General features: G+C 47.8%; 1 protein-coding gene across 1 annotated transcript; it reads right to left on the reverse strand.

Moving 5' to 3' along the window:
• Window positions 1-36: 36 nt before the first annotated feature.
• Window positions 37-17,630, reverse strand: LOC104301220 (myosin heavy chain, skeletal muscle, adult). Its single transcript, XM_054170779.1, has 38 exons — window positions 17,424-17,630; window positions 17,192-17,335; window positions 16,943-17,099; window positions 15,669-15,696; window positions 15,453-15,570; window positions 15,163-15,255; window positions 13,855-13,918; window positions 13,675-13,773; window positions 13,465-13,568; window positions 13,246-13,384; window positions 12,451-12,569; window positions 12,204-12,353; window positions 11,669-11,839; window positions 10,818-11,127; window positions 10,563-10,636; window positions 9,822-9,909; window positions 9,610-9,727; window positions 9,312-9,435; window positions 9,090-9,226; window positions 8,741-8,996; window positions 6,383-6,625; window positions 6,104-6,280; window positions 5,873-6,018; window positions 5,695-5,785; window positions 5,217-5,606; window positions 4,926-5,052; window positions 4,665-4,783; window positions 3,532-3,728; window positions 3,048-3,231; window positions 2,796-2,961; window positions 2,501-2,625; window positions 2,026-2,334; window positions 1,727-1,930; window positions 1,331-1,456; window positions 1,065-1,235; window positions 871-975; window positions 632-727; window positions 37-214 (listed from the first exon to the last, which is right to left on the reverse strand). Exons 1-38 carry the CDS (start codon window positions 17,628-17,630, stop codon window positions 59-61), a joined length of 5,832 nt encoding a protein of 1,943 aa, XP_054026754.1. The 3' UTR covers window positions 37-58.
• Between the last annotated feature and the right edge of the window lie 3,521 nt (window positions 17,631-21,151).

Here is a 21,151-nt window from a genome sequence, read left to right on the forward strand (position 1 = left end):
GCCCAAGGAGGTCACATTTTGTGCAGCCCTCAGGGCACTTTGCTGCCTCATCACAGCTTCACTCCTCCTCTGCTATCTTCGTGCTGTGGAACTCGCGGCTCTTGGCCCGGAGCTTGTTGACCTGCGACTCTGCAATGTCAGCTCTCTCCTCGGCTTCCTCCAGCTCGTGCTGGATCTTGCGGAACTTGGAGAGGTTGACATTGGACAGCTCCTCCTGTGCGGGGAGAGGGAGTCGGTGGGGAGGGGCCCAGGGCCAGGGCTTCACTCCTGCTGCACATCTCAGCAGCATGGTTACAGCAGTGCCAAAATTCCCACAACCTCTTCTTACCAAACCCTCTCAGCCTGCTGCGCCACCAGCACTGTCCAGAGGATCTCCTTACAGCTGTTGCTGTGCTAATGCCACACACAGTTCCCTACACTTGCCCCCTCGTGAGGCTTCCCATTCCCCCCCTTGAGGCTTCCCATTGCCCCTCTGATTTCATTCTCAAAGGGCAATTTCCAAGCATCTCAAAGAACCTGAAGCCTTCCGTTACTGAGCTGTGGCACTTTCCAAGTTCCTTACATTCACCCCCTCAATGCCAATGCCACCCACTGGGAAGGTTTCTTACTGAGCACTCAGAGTGATACTTACAGCCTCCTCAGATTGTCTCTTGTAGGACTTCACCTTCATCTGCAGCTTGTCCACCAGATCCTGCAGCCTCAGAATATTCTTCCTGTCTTCCTCAGACTGAAGCAGAGAGCAAAGAGGAAAGAGACAGAATTATTGCTTTGTCCATGTCTTGAATTACATCGCTCTTGGACTCCATATGAAAAGGTTTGGCTTCCTGGGGTAAGGAAGCTCTGTCAGGCCAGAGGTGTCTCCTGCCTTACCTGGTAGGTCAGCTCCTTCACCCTCCTCTCGTACTTGCGCACACCCTTCACGGCTTCAGCGCTGCGCTTCTGCTCAGCATCCACCTCCCCTTCCAGCTCTCGCACCTGCAAGGAGAAGCCCAACTTTGCAGCTTCCCTCACACCTCTCCAAGGGATCTCCTCACTCACACACCAATCCCAGCCCTACTACATACTCTGGCCTCCAGCTTCTGGATTTGCTTCCTGCCTCCCTTCAGGGCCAGCTGCTCAGCCTCATCCAGACGGTGCTGCAAGTCCTTCACCGTCTGGTCCAGGTTCTTCTTCATCCTCTCCAGGTGGGCACTGGTGTCCTGCTCCTTCTTCAGCTCTTCTGCCATCATGGCTGCCTGAGGAGAGCAAGGGGTCAAAGACATTTTGGTGCTGGAGACACTTTGGGGCAGATTTCCTCCACAATCAGTAAGCAAAGGAGTCCCCAACTCACATCAGTGATGGCCTTCTTGGCCTTCTCTTCAGCGTTCCTGGCTTCCTGGATGGTATCCTCCATTTCACCCTGGATTTGGGCAATGTCTGTCTCCAGCTTCTTCTTGGTGTTGATCAAGCTGGTGTTCTGTGCAAAGAGAGAGTGCAGGACTTGTGTTGGGAGGCCTGCAATGCCAAACCTGCAGCCTCAGCCAAGTCTTTCCTCTTCAAGACTGAGACTCAAAACCTGGAATTCTTTTCAAAATATTGTTTACCAAATAGTGGTGGTGGTGAGAGCTGAGCATGGGCAACAGGAGAGAGGCCATTCTAGACCTCTGCCCTGCCCTACCCTCTGGCATAAAACAGCCCTCTGCTTTTGTTAGGTGGCAGCACAACTGCTTAGGCACCACAGCCAGACCTGGGTGTGGAGCAGCTGCACACGTTCCGTTGCATCCAGGAGCTCCTGCTCAGCCAATTTCCTCGACCGCTCTGTTTGCTCCAGGGCTGCCCTTAGCTCCTCAATTTCAGCCTGCAGCAGGTTTGCTCTGCGCTCCACCATGGCCACCTGCTCCTTCAGGTCCTCCTGAGTCCTGAGAGCATCATCCAGGTGGATCTGGGTATCCTGGAAAAGAGAGACAAGAGGAATTGCAAGGGGTGAGCTTGGTGCCAGAAATGACAGCAATAATATTTCTCTGTCTGCAGCTTTGCTGAACAGACCTTGAGAACAGCCTGAGTGTTCCTCAGGTTCTTCTGTGCCTCTGCAGCCACTCTGTTGGCATGGCTCAGCTGGATCTCCATTTCATTCAGGTCTCCTTCCATCTTCTTCTTCAGCCTCAGGGCTTCATTCCTGCTCCTGATCTCAGCATCCAGGCTGCTCTGCAAGGACTCCACGATTCTGAGGTGGTTTCTCTTCATCTGGTCGATCTCCTCATCCTTCTCTGCTATCTTCCTGTCAATCTCAGATTTCACCTGGTTGAGCTCAAGCTGGAGGCGCAGGATCTTCCCCTCTTCATGTTCCAGGGATGCCTGGAGAAGAGGACACAAACATTTGTAACACAGATAAAGCTCCAGCTGCTCTCCAGGTAGTTAGGAGCTATCTCAGACGGCTGCACTCTCCGGCCAGCCTAGAGTGGGACTGTGCAGCTTTCACCTACATTTCTCCTTTGCAGACACAATGATCATGGGCATGTACCTCAGCTTCCTCCAGAGCAGCCTGGAGTTCAGATTTCTCCTGCTCAATCTGCTTCTTGGCCTTCTCCAGCTCATGAATTGCCTTTGTTCCCTCAGCAATCTGCTCCGTCAGGTCAGAAATCTCCTCTGTGGGAGCAAAGACCAATGGCAGGGGCAGGCACAGAGCAGCATGGCAAGGGCCCTGCCACACCAACCTGACAGGCACCTCTGTCACCTGTAGGCACACAGCCAGGTGGAGCAGTGGTGGGGGTGGATGGCAAGGAAGCCCATCCAGGAGCAGAGGGCCAGGCACTTACGCTGCAAGTTCTTGTTCTCCCGCTTGAGCGTTTCCAGGTGGTCCAAGGACTCCTCATAGGCATTCTTCATCTTGAACAGCTCTGTGCTGAGAGAGCGAGACTCCTTCTGGGAGGCTTCCAGCTCAGCCTGAGTTTCCTCATACTTCTGCTTCCATTCTGCCAGGATCTGAAGAGAAATGGGATGTGAGTATGGGTGTGCTGGTCAGGAGGACATGCTCTGCCCTGGAACCCCAGGGCTGGAGCCCAAAAGACCTTGTCAAAGTTCCTCTGCTTCTTGTCCAGAGCTGCACAGGCAGCATTTGATCTCTCCACATCAATCATCAGGTCCTCCACTTCATTCTGCAGCCTCTGCTTTGTCTTTTCCAGAGAGGCACATTTGGCATTGACAGCTTCAACATGTTCCTCTGCATCCTGCAGGCGCTGTGCCAGCTTCTTCCTGGGGGGAGACAAGCACAGCTCAGAGTTAGCACAGAGGAATCATTGTGGTTTTCACCAGAGCAACCTTAACTCTTTTGAAGTCTGCAGTCACACAGAGTGAAGGCTTTAACTTATCCTGTCCTCTGCATTTGCCTTTATTAAGCCACTCAACTTTGTGCAGGATAAAGATTCTCCATCTCTGTTACCCTTCCTCAATCAAATCCATGACTTATTCCCCAGAGTGATTGGCTGTGTCTCTTTCAACATTGCCTTTGAATCTCTGTCTCCATTGGCTTCCTCACACCCTGACACCACCTACTTGGCCTCCTCCAGCTCCTCCGTGCGCTGGATGGCGTCCGTCTCGTATTTGGTTCTCCACTGAGCCACTTCACTGTTGGCCTTGGACAGGGCTCGCTGCAGCTCCCCCTTGGCCTCCTGCTCCTCCTCATATTGCTCCCGGAGCAAGTCGCAGTCGTGGCGAGCAGACTGCAGGGCGTGGGCCAGGGCGTTCTTGGCCTGAGGAGGCAATGAGATTGTGACAGTGAGTGACCCCTGAACCCACCAAATGTTAACTTAGGGGACATTGTTGAGAATTCTTTGAATTGCCATTTAAAGTCAGCCTAAGGAAAAAGGTTACACTGATTCCATGTTCTGGGGAGCTCCTTATTGCTTCATTGATCAGAATCCAGGGGGTTACCTCAGTAGAGATGGTGTCTGAACTCTAAATGATATCTGTGAATCTGGGAATTGTTACACCCATTGAACTCTGTTGTGAAGTTTCAGCTTCCACTATGGAAAAGTAGAATAAGAGTATTTTGTATGTCATCATTAATCTGAATAAAGACCTGAAGTTACCCTTGCCTGCCTCAGTATGCAGGTTGGAGGTGATGCCCTCCCTCAACATTTTTCCCACACTAGAGGAATGTGGTGTCACCACAAAAATTGTGTCTGGATCCAGACAGTTCCATCACAGTGAGCTGAGATATAAACTGAGCAGTCAAGAGCAGGGACCATGGCCACAAGGGGAGCCATGTGGCCTCATGTTGTGGAACCGGTGGCTATTTATTAAGACATCTGAGAACGGTACTGTTCCACTTTCCCACAGCCTACCCCCGTGAAGCCCTCTCTTTTCTCTCTATTTTAGCAGGTGCTACTCTCCCCAGCTGCCTTTCCCATCCGCTTCAAGGATGCAGCACTTTGTTATCCTTAAGTCCCATCCTTTCTCACAGGGTTCGGGGGTACAACATCTCCTATCACACGCCAGGGCCTCACAGACATGAAGGCAATCTAAACATTTCAATATCACTCCCTTTTGGGATTCCCGCAGAGAAAGAGGTGTCACAATGGTCCTTATAGTTTGAGAGCTCCCAAAGTAACCTGGCAGGGCTAAAATATCATGAAAAAAAATGGAATCTGAATCCAAAGTCAGTCCTTATACACAAGGACCTTTACCTTTATTTCTTCTTCCAAATGTCTCTTTAATTCCTCAATCTGTTGAGTAAATGCCTGTTTGCCTCTGGAGAGCTGAGAAATCAAAGCATCTTTCTCTTCCACCTGGCGTGAATATTCACCTGAGACATTTTACAGAGAGAATAATTCAGGAAGTAACACTAAAACCTTTAAATCCATGCACAAGCAGTTCCCAGTTGAATACAGCATCACTGTGTCCTGTCAGTGGCAGTTACAGGGTCACCCATGACAGAAGGATGTTACCTGCTTCTGTCTGCAGACGAGCTCTTTGAGTGTTGAGGTCATTGATCATGCGCTGATGTTCTTCTTCTTTAGTCTTCAGCTCACTCAGCTGATCTTCCAGGGTGCGGCACATCTTCTCCAGGTTTGCCTGGGTGTCAAATACACATGAAGAAAATGGGCAAGCCCATTTCTAGCACATTCTCATGATGAAATGCACTGCAACTGTGCGTGACAGCCAAATGTAACCTGAAGGTTCAAAGTCCTCTAGGAGGTCATGAATCATAGAGCAGTGACCTGACAGAAGTTCCATACCTTGGCTTTGGAGACAGACTCCATGTTACTGGCCAGGTCGTCAATCTCCATCTTCAGCTCACTCTTCTCCTTCTCCAGCTTCTGCTTCACCCTCTGCAGGTTGTCGATCTGCTCCCCGAGCTCAGCGGTGCTGTCCGCGTGCTTCTTCCGCAGGGCGGCAGCCGTGGCCTCGTGCTGCAGCGTGGCCTCCTCCAGGTCACGACGCATCTTCTGGAACTCTGCCTCACGCTTCTTGTTCATCTCAATCTGAGCTGATGTAGCTCCTCCTGCCTCTTCCAGGCGCTCACTGATCTCCTCCAGCTCCCGGGAGAGGTCAGCTCGATGCTTCTCTGCTTTTGCCCGAGAGGTTCGCTCAGCCTCAATTTCCTCCTCCAGCTCCTCAATGCGAGCCTGGGGAACACGAGAGACCCTTCACACCCATGGCCTTCTCCTGCCTGACCTGAGTCTAGGTGAAAGAGGGGAAGCAACAGAGACTTGCCTGCAGCTCCTTGATCTTCTTCTGGAACTGCATGCCCAGGGCTTGCTCATCTTCGATCTTGCCCTGGATCTGGCTGATCTCAAAGTCTTTCCTTTGGGCAAAGCAAACCATGTTAGAGCTCAAAGGAATGAGACAAGCTCAGCAGCACAGTGCTCAGCTGCCCCACAGCCTCACTTACTTCTTCAGTTTCTCCTCCAGCTGCTGCTTATCATTTTCCAGATCCATGATGCTGTCTTGGGCCAGCTTCAGGTCTCCTTCCAGTTTCCTCTTGGCTCTCTCCAGGTCCATGCGCAGTTTCTTCTCTTGCTCCAGGGATCCTTCCAGCTAAAGACAAGAAGGCCATCAGTGCTCTGCCACACAGCTCAAACTCCATACCTGTCATCTTCTTGCTGTTTGCCTGTGTGCTTACATCATCCACTTGCTGCTCCAGCTTGGTTTTAGCTTTGGTCAGAGTGTTGACTTTGTCCTCCTCTGCCTGCAGGTCATCCAGTGTCTGCTGATGAGCCTCTTGGAGAGCTTTCTTCTCTTTTGTCAGCTTCACAATGGTCTCGTCCAGAGCTGCCATCTCCTCTGTCAGGTTTTTCACCTTGAAGAAGAAAGGAGCAAATGCAGATAAAAAAGATTGTTTTAAACCTGAATGGCAAACCAGAAGTCTTCCCTGTGAGAGTGACCCCCTCCTGCCTCATACCTTGTTCTCAGTGGCATGCTTTTCCTTCTCCACCTTGGCCAGTGTTAACTCCAGGTCATCAATATCTTTCTTCAGCTCTGAGCATTCATCCTCCAGTTTTCTCTTCTTGGCTGTCAGCTCAGCATTAATTTCTTCCTCTTCCTCAGCCCTTTCAGTCACCTCCTTAATTTTGGCTTCCAGCTGGATTTTGGTTTTGATGAGCTGGTCACACCTCTCCTCAGCATCAGCCAAGCTATCTGCTTCCTGGTGGGGAGACACAGATTTTCTTCTATTGTTTTCTGAACTTTTCTATATAAGCACACATTAAACTGTGGCCTGAGGCTGACCTCTCCTGAAGCAACCTTAATCTTAGTTGGTTTTTTTTGGTTGCTGGGTTGCTTGTGTTGTTTTGGGGGTGTTTTTGTTGGTTTTGTGTTGGGGTTTTTGGTTTGGGGTTTTTTGTGGGGGATGCATTATACAGCCTCTCAGTTGAAGACAAGAATGATTCCTAAACTTTTTCTCTCTCTCAGAAAAATGTCTCATAGATGTGGTAAGTGTGAGTATTCCTCATTTACCTGGAGGAGATAGGAATTTGAGACATTACTCTTCACAGACCCAGTATTCATTATCTTTCCTTTTGTAACTGAATCATTCTGAACCCATCGTTATGTTGGGAGTGAAGGCTCTGGTTGCCCCTGTGCTAATTTAATAGAAAGAAGATCATTCTCTCCCTAGATGTGTGAAGACTGCTCCTTGTGCAAGTGGAATCATAGCCTCCTCAATCAGCTGCCTGGGATCCTTCCACGGATGTTTCTGGAGTGGCATAAGCTGGTTTCAGCTGATTGCCATCTTACTCTTCGGTGGACTTTTGGTTTAGTGAATTTCTGTTGTCCCAAATGAATTTGACAGAAATACCTTATAGGGAACTCCATTTCTATTTTTCTCTATATACCAGATTCCCATTTCCTATTGGCATGTTCAAATAACTGGGGAGTGAAGAGTGGTGCTCCAGGCGTAGCTGGTAATTCCAGTAATTTAATGAGTAGCTAAAGGTGGCTTTGTAAAGTGAGATTTGAATATCTAAGAGAATGCTCCTTCCAACTAAAATCTAACAGTCTGTGATTGCTTCCAGCTCCCCACTTCTGAGCTAAGATACTACAGGTGTGCTACGTCTATAAGCTCCACCAAAAGCCAGGTGCTGTTAGAGAATCGCAGAATCATTACAGTTGGAAAAGACTTCCAAGATCATCAAGTCCAACCAGAACCCAATTACCATGACCACTAAACTGTATCCCGAAGCACCATGTCTATACACTTCTTCAGAACCTCCAGGGATGGGGACTCCACCACCTCCCTGGGCAGCCTCTTCCAACCCCTGACCACTCTCGCAGCAAAGAAATTTTTCCACTTTTCAAGCTAAATTTCTCCTGGAGCAGCTTAAGGCCATTTCCTCTTGTCCTCTCACTAAGTTACTTGGGAGAAGAGATCAACACCAGCCCCACAACAACTTCCTTTCAGGGAGTTGTGGAGGGCAATGAGGTCTCCCCTCAGCATCATCTTCTTCAGACTTAACAACCCCAGGTCCCTCAGCTGCTCCTCATAGGATGTCCTCCAAACCCCTCACCAGCCTTGTAGTCCTTCTCTGAAGACACTCCAGGACCTCAATGTCTTTCTCATACTATTATATTATTTACTATTTGATTCCTTAGAGCTGTTGCAGTTAAGAAGGTACCTGAGTAGAGCACTCCTTTCAAGGATGGATCCCTGCTTTGTTAACACTGAAATGATTGGCTCACCTCACCACTTCCGTGTTTTCTGGTACAATGGTTGGCATTAAGGAGAGAAGAGTGTAACCTTTTGTTGGCTGCAGGAAACCTGTGTCTATGTATTCTTAGACTAAAGAGAAGTTTGAAGCTGCATTTCCAAATCAGTAGTTATTAAGCAAAGGCTGGATGGCTTTTCCTGCACATAACTGACAAGTACCAGTTGCAAATCTGGCTTGCATTTGCACCCCAAAGTGAACACATTGTTCTGCATCCTGATGAGATGGAAATCACCCCTGCAGGACCCACCTGCTCAGAAGGGGCTGGAGGGTCAGGCAAAACCTGCACTGAGTATTTCATGTTGGCCAGCTGTAGCAGCCTCCTTTTTCTGAGGTCAGAATCTCTGAGTCCCACTCAGAGCTCCCTACCTCTTTGCACTGGATGTCAGAAGGCTCACAGCCACTGTCAGACACTGGTTTCCTCACCTTCACATACATGGGATGGGTCAATCAAATAGCTGACTTAGTCTGCTATAGTCTGACCTTCAGCTTCATAAAGAGCAGTTTGCATACATAGACTCCTTTTCTGAGTGATAAATCAATGGTGATAAACTCACAGCCTGCACTTGCAGCTGCAGGTCATTTTTCTCCTTCAGCAGAGCCACCATTTTCTCCTCCAGCTCCTTCCTCTTGGCCTCAGACTTTGCAAGCTCTTCCTTGGTTTTCTCAAATTCTTGCTTCATGTTGGCCATCTCCTTCTCAGACTCTGCACTCTTCAGCAAGGGCTTGATCTTGAAGAAGAGCTTCATCCAGGGCCAGTGCTTGACGTTCATGAAGGCCCTAACGTTGTACTGGATGCAGAAGATGGACTCCCTGAAGCAGAATGAAAATGAATATTTTCCATGTGTCAAGTGCCAGCTCCTTCCCCCAAGTACAGTGACTTTACTGAAGATGAGGAATGTTTACCTTCTCTCCACCATTCTCTGGTACTCCACTCTTGCCAGGAAGCCTCTGCACCTGGCCTGTGTGCGGGTGATGAGCTGTGCCAGCTTCTCATCCCTCATCTCCTCCAGGAGCCCCAGCAGCCCAGCTTTGAAGAACACCTTGAGCAAGAGAACATTGCAGCACCTGACTGCCAGGCAGAGCACAGCACAGGCACACAGAGAGTGAGTCAAGGAGGGTTTGTACCTTGGTGTGGCCAAATTTGTACTGGGTGTGGTCCACATCAATTGATGAAAGAAGCTTCTCGGAAGCCTTCTTGCTGTCAATGAACTGTCCCTCTGGGATGGCACTGGCGTTCAGCACCTTGTACCTGTGGGTAAGAGACAAAGACAAAGACCAGGCTGATTTCCCAGCCAGCACACCCCAGCTCCTGGACACCACCAGCCCATACACAGCTGGTTTTGACAAGAGGGTCCAGTCTGAACAAACCCATCTGAATGCCCCAGCTTTGCTTTAATGATGCTGGACAGTGCTGTGCTCTCACCTCTGTTTGAAGTCAGCATAGAGGACTCTGCTGGGGAATCCCTTCCTGCAGATGCGGATCCCTTCCAGCACGCCGTTACAGCGCAGCTGGTGCAGCACCAGCTCGTGCTCCATGGCACCTAGCAATTCAGAGCACAGGGCAATGCCACAGTGTCCAGTGCAGAGGGCAAGGGTTGCACCAGAGGGAGATGTCTTTCTGCTTGAGCATCTTACCAGGGGTTTTTGTTTCATTTGGGATGATGCAACGGACGAAGTGGGGGTGAGTGCTCCGTAGGTTGGTCATCAGCTTGTTCAGGTTCTCCTAGAGGACCAGGTGGTAATGTGAGTTCCTACATCCAGTGTTTGATGCACTAAGCCTATGTCAATGAATTTATGACTTCTTATAATTAGCTGGATTTCAGAACACGTAAGGAAAGCCAGGATAATAATCTTCTGTTTGAACACTGTGAACAACCTTTTTGAGGACTGAACTACTGCTATGTTGCTATCGATCCAGTGCAAACCAATGTACAATTTCCACTTGCAAACAAGGCCTTTCACGTTCTGCCTTCTAAACTCAATCTGCTGAAGTTAAAATAGTGCTGTTTTTTCAAATGAGATAAATACCACCTTGAAGAGTACTCAGAAGAGCATTCTTTCAAAACCACCAACCTCACAGAAATGCAGGAATGATAAACTTAGAGTTCTAGCCTGACCTAAAGTCATAAAAATATAAATCCCCTAAAAACAAACAAACACCAAAAAATAAACATAAAAATAAAAAGGATGGAATCTTTAAGCAATGAATCCTTATTTTTTGACTATCACATTTCAGCCAAATTTAAACTGATCCTGATATGGAATTTCCAAAAACTTTCACTGCTGTTGCAACAACACAAACCAGCCCTTTGCAATTTAATATTAGTTTGCCTCCTTTCTTGACATGACAAAGAGATAACAAATGCAGAACCGTACCCGGAAAAGAGCTGAGACAGTCTGGAAAGAGGAACCCTTCTTCTTGGCACCCTTCTTGCCACCACCACCAGCATCTGTAAATGGAACAAGAGGAAAAAAATGTAAAAACAATAATAACAAAATAACAAACAAACAAACCCCAAACAGATAAACTATGGATGCTGTATATTGGGGAATGAACTTGTTTAGTGTTTACTGCTGTCATTCTCTAGTGACCCTGAACCACACACAAAATACTTTTCTCCCAGAGCTGACCTGCGTCTGCTCCACCATAGTTGGCAAAGAGCAAGGCCAGAGTCTTCACAGAGGATTTCTGGTACAACCCAATGACAGTTTCATTCAGAGGGTCCTTGTTCTTCTCCAGCCAGCCAGTGATGTTGTAGTCCACAGTGCCAGCATAGTGCACCAGGGAGAAGTGAGCCTCAGCCTTGCCTTTGGCAGGTTTGGGCTTCTGGAAGTTGCTGGACTTGCCCAGATGCTGGTCATAGAGCTTGTTCTTGAAAGAGGTGTCAGTTGCCTTGGGGAACATGCACTCCTCTTCCAGGATGGAGAAGATGCCCATGGGCTAGAAGGTACCACAAGAAGTGAGAGGAAAAGATGGTCATGATGAGAAAAATGCTATCAACATGAAAGGTACCAATATTTATCTGGCAGCATCTCAGCCCATGGTCTGCAAAACATTACAACAGATGAGGAGGAAACAGATTAGAAAGAAGACCTCTCTTGGTTGGAAAGTTGCTAGAGTCAGAGATGGCTGTTCCCAGTCATTTCATGACAATGTCAGAGATAATTAACTATGGCTCAACTCTTTTTGGTGGTGTTGTTCCGCTTCAACTTACCTAAATACCTTTGCTGATGAGGAAATTGCAAACATGGCATCAGAAAATGCTGCCCTCCCCTGAAAACCTCCTTAAGGATTGGTACAGAACATGACAGACTTTTACGTAATATAATTTTGTAATCTGGAAATAAATCCTCTCACCAAGAGTCCTCAGGTCTGAGTATGATCTCATATGCAAAAGCTAGACTATTCTCACATGCTTATTGAGTTTGTCTCTTGGAAGTATGGAAGATCCAACATATAACAGACTTGAACAGGAAGATACCTTCTCAATGAGCTCGATGCAGGCAGCCAGGTCCATGCCAAAGTCAATGAATGTCCACTCAATGCCTTCCTTCTTGTACTCCTCCTGCTCCAGCACGAACATGTGGTGGTTGAAGAACTGTTGCAGTTTCTCATTGGTGAAGTTGATGCACAGCTGCTCAAAGCTGTTGAACTGCCAGACATAAGAACACAGGCAACGCTTTCAGCTTTCAGCAATAACAGCAAGGGGGTTTCTTGCATCATCCTAATTCAGTGTGGCTGATGCCGTAAATGCAAGATCTCTTCCTGTATAGTTTTCCTATGCTCTCTCTCTAGGATAGGCTTTTCACTTAGAAAAGAGAAAAGGTTTCAATTTTGGTGTCATTAGGAGCTAGTTTTTTATTGTTATTGTTATTATTTTCAGGATTAAAAATGTGATTCCAAAAGCCCTGCAAATAAGTCTAGGAAGATACTAAATGGATCAAAAATCTGTCTCAGAATTGCCTTTACTTTCCACTATCCTTCTATTAAAATGCCAGTAAAACTGTGTTGCTTACATCAAAGATCTCAAAGCCAGCAATGTCCAGCACACCAATGAAGTACTGCCTGGGCTGCTTGGTGTCCAGCTGCTGGTTGATGCGAACAACCATCCAGAGGAACATCCTCTCATAGACAGCCTTTGCCAGGGCACCAACTGCGTTGTTAACCTTTAGCAAAGACAAGAGATCCAGAGTTCCCTCCTAGAGTCAAAGAAGACCACTCAAGTACTCTTTCAGTCTTGTCTGTTCCACCTTCAGCTCTTACCTGGGTCACGTTCTGACCTTTGGTCACGTATTCATTGCCGACCTTGACTCGGGGATAGCACAGGGCTTTGAGCAGCTCAGCTGAGTTCAGGCCCATCAGGTAGGCAGCCTTGTCAGCCACTGAAGACCAGAATTGAGTGAGAGAGAAAGAAATACTGGACAGCTGATATTTGTCCCTTGAGGGACTGTTTCAAAAGTTACAGCAATGTTCACTGGTACAGAGTTGCACAGAAATATCTGAGTCAAAGCTACAAAGCTGATTTCTCTGCTGTCTTCAGGTTTGAGGAGTCTACAGGACTTCCTGAGGTTGAGCTTCTACTAATATTGTTCAAGAGTATCCATTGCTTTCATCCTTTTTCATACATGGAAATGGGACTTTCACTCACAACTGTGCATGGTACTTTCTGTGACAGTGACTAATCAAATACATACCTCACATCAGAGCTCCCCTCAACAGCTGAGGGGCACTAGGAGCACATTCTCCCATCCTGTTAGTGCTGAACCACTTCCCAACTCCACAGTACAGCAGAGACTGCAAGGTGCATTCCAACCCCAGTACCACTAACCGTGGTACAGGGATTGACCTCTACACCTGGCAGTGTATACCTGGTCTCCTACTTATTAAGTAGTCTCAGAGTAAAGATATCAGCAGATATATGTCACAACTGTCACCTGGCCATTGAAGAAATAGGTTTTTTTCAGTTTACAGTTTGCATATCTAAAGCCTGAAATCTGCTTAAGTCCTTTTGGTGACAAAGACAACCTTTTGGGGAAAGGTTGATGAATCTGCTGGTACCTTCTGTGCCATCAGGCTCTGCCTGCTCCTCTCGTTGTTTCTGCTTGAACTTCAGGTTCCCGTAGTGCATGACAGCCCCTGTCAGCTTGTAGATGGCCACCTTTTCATCAGCACTGAAGCCCAGGATGTCAATGGCACTCTGGCAACAGAAACAGTCATGTAAATGTGTATGTACCAGACTTCCAACCACCAGATGGCCTGTTTGGTAAAATTACTGACATCTGTAGCCATCAGCTCCTCCTGGTCATCAATGCTTGGAACGGTGATTTCACCTTGACTCACGAACTGGTAGTCATAAGGGTTGGTGGTAATGAGGAGCATGTCTGAAACCATCAAAAGGAGAAAAATAAGCTTAGTTAGCTTTCCAAATTATGCAATAAGATATTGCTCAGTGGTTTTCCTTCCAAAAAAAGTTGGTGCTCTTCCTACCAATTAGCTCTGGCTTCTTGTTGGACATGATCTGATAGAATATGTGATAGCTTCTTTCTGCCTTGAGCTGGAAAGTGACTCTGGACTTCTCCAGCAGATCTGGAAAGGAAGGTAGGACAGAGTTAGAACAGAACAGAGGAGGGTTAGAAGGAATATTATGAAGTCAGGGGAGTCTCTCACAAGTTTCAATGTCAGCAGAAGCCAGTTTGCCTGTAGCTCCAAAGTGGATTCTGATGAATTTGCCCTGTTAAGGAGAAGCAGCAGCATTTCAGCCTAGATGCATTTCATTGCCATCTCCTCATCACAGTATCACAGTGTATCAGAGCTTGGAAGGGATCTCAAGAGATCATCGGGTCCAAACCCCACTGCCAGAGCAGCATCACCCAGGGCAGTCTGCATAGGAATGCATCCAGGTGGGGTTAGAAAGTCTCCAGAGAAGGAGACTCCACAACCCCCGTGGGCAGCCTGCTCCAGTGCTCCATCACCCTCACTGTAAAGAAGTTTCTCCTCATGTTGAAGTGAAATCTTCTATGTCCAAGTTTGAACCTGTTGTTCTTTGTCTTATTTCTGCACCACCAAAAAGATCTTGGCCCCATCTACTTGACCCCCACCCTTCAGATATTGATAGACATTGATCAGATCCCCTCTCAGTCTTCTCTTCTCCAGACTAAACAGCCCCAGCGCTCTCAGTCTCTCTTCACAGGGGAGATGCTCAAGTCCCCTAATCATCCTCGTGGCTCTCTGTTGGACTGTCTCCAGCAGGTCTCTGTCCATCTTGAACAGGGGAGCCCAAAAATGGACACAGTGTTCCAGGTGTGGTCTCACCAGGGTACAGTAGAGGGGGAGAAGAATTTCCCAATGCCCTCATCCAGGTTGTTGATAAAGATATTGAACAAAACTGGGCCCAGTACTGATCCCTGGGGAACACCACTGGTGCCCCCCAAGCTGACTCTGTGCCACTGATGATGACCCTCTGAACTCTGTTGTGGAGCCAGTTTTCAATCCACCTCACAGACCAGCTATCTATGCCACATTTCCTGAGAGTTTCTATGAGGATGTTATGGGAGACAGTATCAAAAGCTTTACTGAAGTCAAGGTATATGACATCCACTGCTCTTCCCTCATCTACCCATTTGGTCATAATTTCATAGAAGGCTATCAGATTAGTCAGGCAGGATCTCCCCTTCGTAAATCCATACTGGCTACTCCTGATAACCTTCTTGCCTTCTGTGTAGTTAGAGATGACCTCCAGGATGAGCTGCTTGTAGAATCATAAAACCATTTTGGTTGGAAAGACCTCTGAGATCACTGAGTCCAACCACTGACCTAACACCACCATCACTATTAAACCATGTCCTGAAGTGCCATCTCTATCTGTCATTTAAGACCTCCAGGGACAGTGACTCCGCCACCTCTTATGTGAGAATGCCACTAGCCCGTGACTACTGCTCTGCTGAGGAGGGATTTGTGTGCAAAACAACAACTCACAAAGCGAGAGGAGTTGTCATTCCTCACGGTCTTGGCGTTGCCAAAGGCCTCCAGCAGGGGGTTGGCGCTGATGATTTGATCCTCAAGCGTGCCCTGCAGGATGGTCATTAGTGGAGGTTATCCTTTACAAAAGTCATGCCAGAAACAGAGGAGAGCATCAATTCAAGATTATCAGTTAATAATTTGATGCTAAATGTGGTATTAATAAGCAGGGTGATGATTGTCCACTGACAGAGTTCAGCTGCCATGGCAACTATACATTGAGGGTTCCGTTTGTTTTCCCAACTCACCTGCATCTTGCCTGTTGGCTGCTGCTCCTCCTTCTTCTTGTCCCCACTGGCTGCAATTGTTGCAAAGTACTGGATGACACGCTTGGTGTTCACAGTCTTGCCTGCACCGGATTCTCCACTGCCAAAGCAAAGGGAGAAGCAGAGAGCCTGGGGTCAGGCAGGAGGTCCCCTGGCACCGGGCAGCCCCGCAGGGACGCAAGCAGGGAGGGTACCTACGTGATCAGGATGGACTGGTTCTCCCGATCTGTGAAAAGACAGAGATGAGAAAGCTTTGTCAGTGCTCATGTGGATAACAACTATGACACTACAAGGAAAATGTGAGCTTCCAGAGCATGCAGAGACTGAAGACAGAGAAAAGCCCTGATAATTCTAAAGTATGCTTTTGGTGTTTCCTGCAGTACTTCAGGCATTATCAACTAGACCAGAAAAGACTTCAGGGTAGCTATTGTCTTATATCCTCAGAGGCACTGTCTTGTCACAGGACTGCTTATTTCTCTCTTATGAGGCAAGCAATCGTAGCAAACCATTGCAGTTGGGGTTCAACAGTGTGTAAATTCTTCTGAAGTTAAGATTTTCCTGAGTAATCTTATGGAAATTCAGAGGTCTCAGGAGCATTAGAAAGGCCTTGATGACCCTTTTTCACTATTTTTGAGGGGCTGGGGTTTTTCCTCAGTCAGGTATTCCTGAGGCCATGCATAGCTAACGTTGACTATTCATTCCTTGATTCCGAATCTTTGTAACAAAAGCAGATCTAAAATCCTGCACATCTTTCAATGCACACACCAGGGAGCAAAAATAAGAGATGGGAGGAAGAGGAGAAAGTAGAAGGAACTTTTTAAAAGTCATTCAGTTGAAGTGCTGACAGTTGAAGTTTTTCCTTTACTTTGTTTTCTGAGATTTACTTTTCACTATAAGGTGCAAGTGGCTGTCAGTTGCAGCCATCAGCATACGGGTTACATAGATCATTAAAGGCTGTAAGTGCATCAGACCACCCCTCCTCGTTTCCATCATGAATGTCATTTGCATAATAATCAGGTGAAGCTTATGTCCTGTTCAGTGCAGAGAGAGATTTTCTGGTTTACCTTAGCACTGCAGCTTGCCAATTATTCACATTATTCACAGGGCAAGTGTGACATAGCTGTGCTCTGTGCCCTCTGGCTCGGAATAGTTTAGGGATTAAGAACTGTGCATGTATGTCAGATCCCACTAGAGTCAGTAAAACCTACAGCAGAAAACAGAGATATTCTTTCCAGTGAATTTAGTCCGTCCAGATTGCTTGCATTAGGGCCAGCTGTTTATCAGTTCTGACGGAACACAGACTCTGGGCTCACAGCACCGCTGCTCGCTGGCAGTTGAGTGCTTTCCTCCTCCATCACTCTCACACACACAAGATTTTCAGAGCTGCACCAGGTTTCCAGAGAATGTCCTACATTTTCCTATCCTACAGATAGATCATTGCAAGAGCAGTTCCAAAGAAATCAAGGACTCACCAGTCAGCATGAACTGATAGGCATTGTCAGAGATGGAGAAGATGTGTGGAGGAGCCTCCTGGCGCTTCTTGCCTCGGTAGGCCAACACCACCTCCGGGTTGTACACCGGCAGCCACTTGTAGGGGTTGACAGTGACACAGAAGAGACCCGAGTAGGTCTGTGGGGAAGGGAGACAGCAGGTTGGCTTCCCCTCAGCCTGGCACAGCAGATGCTGCTGGCACCCAAAGGCAGACTGCTGCTGCTACTTACGTAGATCATCCAGGCTGCATAACGCTCTTTGAGGTTGTACAGCACGGCAGGCTCGTGCAGGTGGGTCATCATGGCCATGTCCTCGATCTTATCGTACTTGGGAGGGTTCATGGGGTGGATTTGATCATCCTTCACAGTCAGAGTCTGTCAGAGGAAGGAAAGATAAAGCTGTGTCACTGGAGGTCTCAGAGAGGGAATTAAATGCTGTTTGTCAATCTTGCATTTTACAAACCTCTCCACCTTCGGTCTTGACAGTGACCTTCCCTCCTTCCTTGCTCTGGATTGTCCCTTTCACAAAGGATTCTTTAGGATGCACCACGAAGACAGATGTCTTGGCATCAAAGGGCTTGTTCTGCGCCTCAATTCTCTCCTTCTCTGACTTGCGGAGGTAGGGAGCAGCCTCCCCAAAAACAGCCATCTCGGCGTCTGCAGAGGCCATGGCTGCGCTTTATGGAGGGGCTCGTCAGCAGAGCTGTCTGGTGAGGAGAATGGTTGGGGATCACTGTGAATAGTATGACCTGTATCAGTGAGAAAACTCCTTGCTCTTTAGGTAATAAACTGCTAGCTGGTCTCCCAGCCTATCTCTTAGAAGCAACTACTGAAATCCAATTTGATGTAAAGTTAACTTAGAAAATTACTTTTTCCCTATTTCCAACAGCATCACCTAAACAAACGTCAGCAGAAATATAAGAAGAACTCATGCAGCTGCACAAAATCCTGTTTTAGTCTAGCAGAACATTGCTCAGGCTCTTACCTTTGAAGAAATGCTTCTTTCCTGGAAACTGGCAACCCTGTGAAACAGGAATGGCAGAGACAGTTTATAGACTGAAGATACAGAGAGGCCCTGAAACTGCATTGAACAGTTGTGTTGGCGTGGAGCAGTCCCCCCGTGGCAGTGGCTGTGAGAGGCAGGAGACGTGGAATGGGCTATTACCCTCTTTCTTCAGAGCTCACAAAGTACATGCACTCACCTTGAAGCCTTCTGTGGAGACAGGCCAGGCTCGTCCCAGGGAGGCTTTATAGTGTCTCTGCTGCAGATGCTGCAGATGCCCTTTCTTTGGGCAAAACATTTCTGGCAAAGCATTGTCTGGCAAACTAAGGGCATAATTGTCATTTGATTTGAATGATATAACTGGAACATGATTATATCTCACTGTGTGAATACATCTATAAATAATTTGTCAAGAGTGTTAAGGAGAGAATCTAGACTACTCAAAGCACTTAGAGAACTTGGATGCAGGGACTTCTGGTTCCTATTGATGGCTTTCTCGCTGGTTTACTGCTTGACCCATGGTGGTTGCTATGATATGTTTCCTCCAGTCATGCAATGGGGATGGTAATGTCTGTGATGCTTTAGGAGTACAGGAATCAAGAAGAATAGGAAAAATATGCCAAAAAATCAGCAAATATTTGCTGCTAAGAGGCACTTCTCAGTGTTATTCTCTAAAAGGCAGGAGTCAAAATGCATTACAGCTGAGGTTTCTGCACAGGACACTGAATAGCTCAGAGCATCTGAAATACAGGGAGTTGGAAGTCTGAAGCCAGGTAACAAGAGACTTTGCTTTGAAACAGGGGTCTTTAATATATGCCTGAGGTGACTTTGGAGGTATGCCTGGAGGTGACATTTGTGCATGCCTAGATAATACCTGGGTTTGTGCAGATTTCATTTTTAAAGTGATTGCCCAAGAAACTCTGCTTTCTCACTGTCCTCTCTCTTTACTTGCATTTGACAGTTGCTTGCTACTATTACCAGCTGCATAAATAACCAGTTCCCTCTGTCACACTTGAATTCCAGAGGCTCCCATAGCCCTCCCTACCCATAACTCCCCAAACCAATGTGCCTTACCCTTCCATGCTTGTACAAACCATCACACATAGCCCCTCAGCTGCAGATACTGTGCTGCTAAATCTGCAGTCTGGCACTGCCATGCCATCAGCACATTCATATTTGCACCTTCACAGCCCCAGAAACATCTAACAACAGAGTGCTGCCTGTACCAGAGGGCAGCGGTTGCAGGCAGTCTTTTGTATGGGAAAAAGAGGTTCACTGGTAAGTCCAAGAGCCCAGCTGGCCCAGTTTTAGGAAAGGATGCAATTGCTTCAACTTCCCCAGACCCTCCAGATCTAATACATTCCCTTTTTGGATATTTCATTCAGGACTAGAGGAAATGGTTTCAAGCAGCACCAGAGGAGGTTCAGGCTGAGTATTAGGAAATATTTCTTCAATTGAAGGGTTCTCAAACATTGGAATGGTTTGCCCAGGGCAGTGGTGGAGCCACCATCCCTGGAGGTGTTTAAGCAGGTGTGGACGTGGTGCTTAGGGACGTGGTTTGACGTTGACCCTTCCATGCTGGGTTGAGGTTGGACTGGATGATCTTGGAGGTCTCTTCCAGCCAGGTGTATTCTGTGATTTGCATCTCAGTCATTAAAATATCTCAGTGAATGCCACAGCAAAAAGCTTTCAAAAACAGGTAGAACACTCACATTTGGGTTCAAGACTAGAACCCAAAGCCAGAGCTCACCCCTGAGCTCATCACACTAGCTGCAGGGACAGTTGAAGATCTCAGAAGGGTGTTCTTCTCACATGGATTAGGAAGAGGAGTTGCCCATTACCAAAGGGCTAGTGTGGTAGTATTGACTTCTTGCCTAGTGCAATAGGGCAATGTGGAGGGTATTTAATATCTGGATTGATCGTGCAACCCTCACAAAACAGTTCTTCATACAGGACTAGAGGCCTGCCAAAATTCTCTGTGTGTTCAGCTGCTGCTAACACAGGCTTGGAGCAAGATGAGGCATTCAGTTCAGGTACTGCCAATGGCTTTGTCATCCTTTGTCGTTGAACAGTAGATTCATACCAAACTGACTGAATGCAAGAGAGGTGAAAAGTGTGAAGCTTCACATGCTTACTCTCAGGAAAAAAGATCACAGTATCACTAAGGTTGGAAGAGACCTCAAAGATCATTGAGTCCAACCTATCACCACAGACCTCATGACTAGACCATGGCACCAAGTGCCACATCCAATCCCCTCTTGAACACCTCCAGGGATGGGGACTCCACCACCTCCCTGGGCAGCACATCCCAATGATGAACGACTCGCTCAGTGAAGAACTTTCTCCTCACCTCCAGCCTAAACTTCCCCTGGCACAGCTTGAGACTGTGTCCTCTTGTTCTGGTGCTGGTTGTCTGGGAGAAGAGACCAACCCCTTCCTGGCTACAGCCACCTTTCAGGTAGTTGTAGAGGGCAATGAGGTCACCCCTGAGCCTCCTCTTCTCCAGGCTAAGCAATCCTAGCTCCCTCAGCCTCTCCTCACAGGGCTGTGCTCAAGGCCTCTCCCCAGCCTTGTTGCCCTTCTCTGGACACCTTCAAGTCTCTCAATGTCCTTCTTAACCTGAAGGGCCCAGAACTGGACACAGCACTCAAGGTGTGGCCTAAGCAATGCAGAGTACAGGGGCACAATGACTTCCCTGCTCCTGCTGGCCACACTATTCCTAATACAGGCCAGGATGCCATTGGCCTTCCTGGCCACCTGGGCACACTGCTGGCTGATGTTTAGGCAGCTGTCAATCAGCACCCCCAGGTCTCTCTCTGTCTGGCAGCTCTCAGCCACTCTGACCCCAGCCTGTAGCTCTGCATGGGGTTGCCATGGCCAAAGTGCAGCCCCAGGCACTTGGACTTGTTGAATGCCATCCTGTTGGCCTCTGCCCATCTGTCCAGTCGGTCGAGGTTGCTCTGCAGAGCCCTTCTGCCCTCTAACTGACCAACATCTGCTCCCAGCTTGGTGTCATCTGCAAATTTGCTGATGACTGTCTCAATCCCCTCATCCAGATTATCAATTAAGATGTTAAAGAGGATGGGGCCCAGCACTGATCCCTGGGTGATGCCACTGGTGCCTGGCTGCCAGCTGGCTGTGGCACCATTCACCACCACTCTCTGGGCCCAGCCTCCAGCCAGTTCCTA

This window comes from Dryobates pubescens, chromosome 20, assembly GCF_014839835.1.
Source record: "Dryobates pubescens isolate bDryPub1 chromosome 20, bDryPub1.pri, whole genome shotgun sequence".
NCBI lineage: Eukaryota > Metazoa > Chordata > Aves > Piciformes > Picidae > Dryobates > Dryobates pubescens.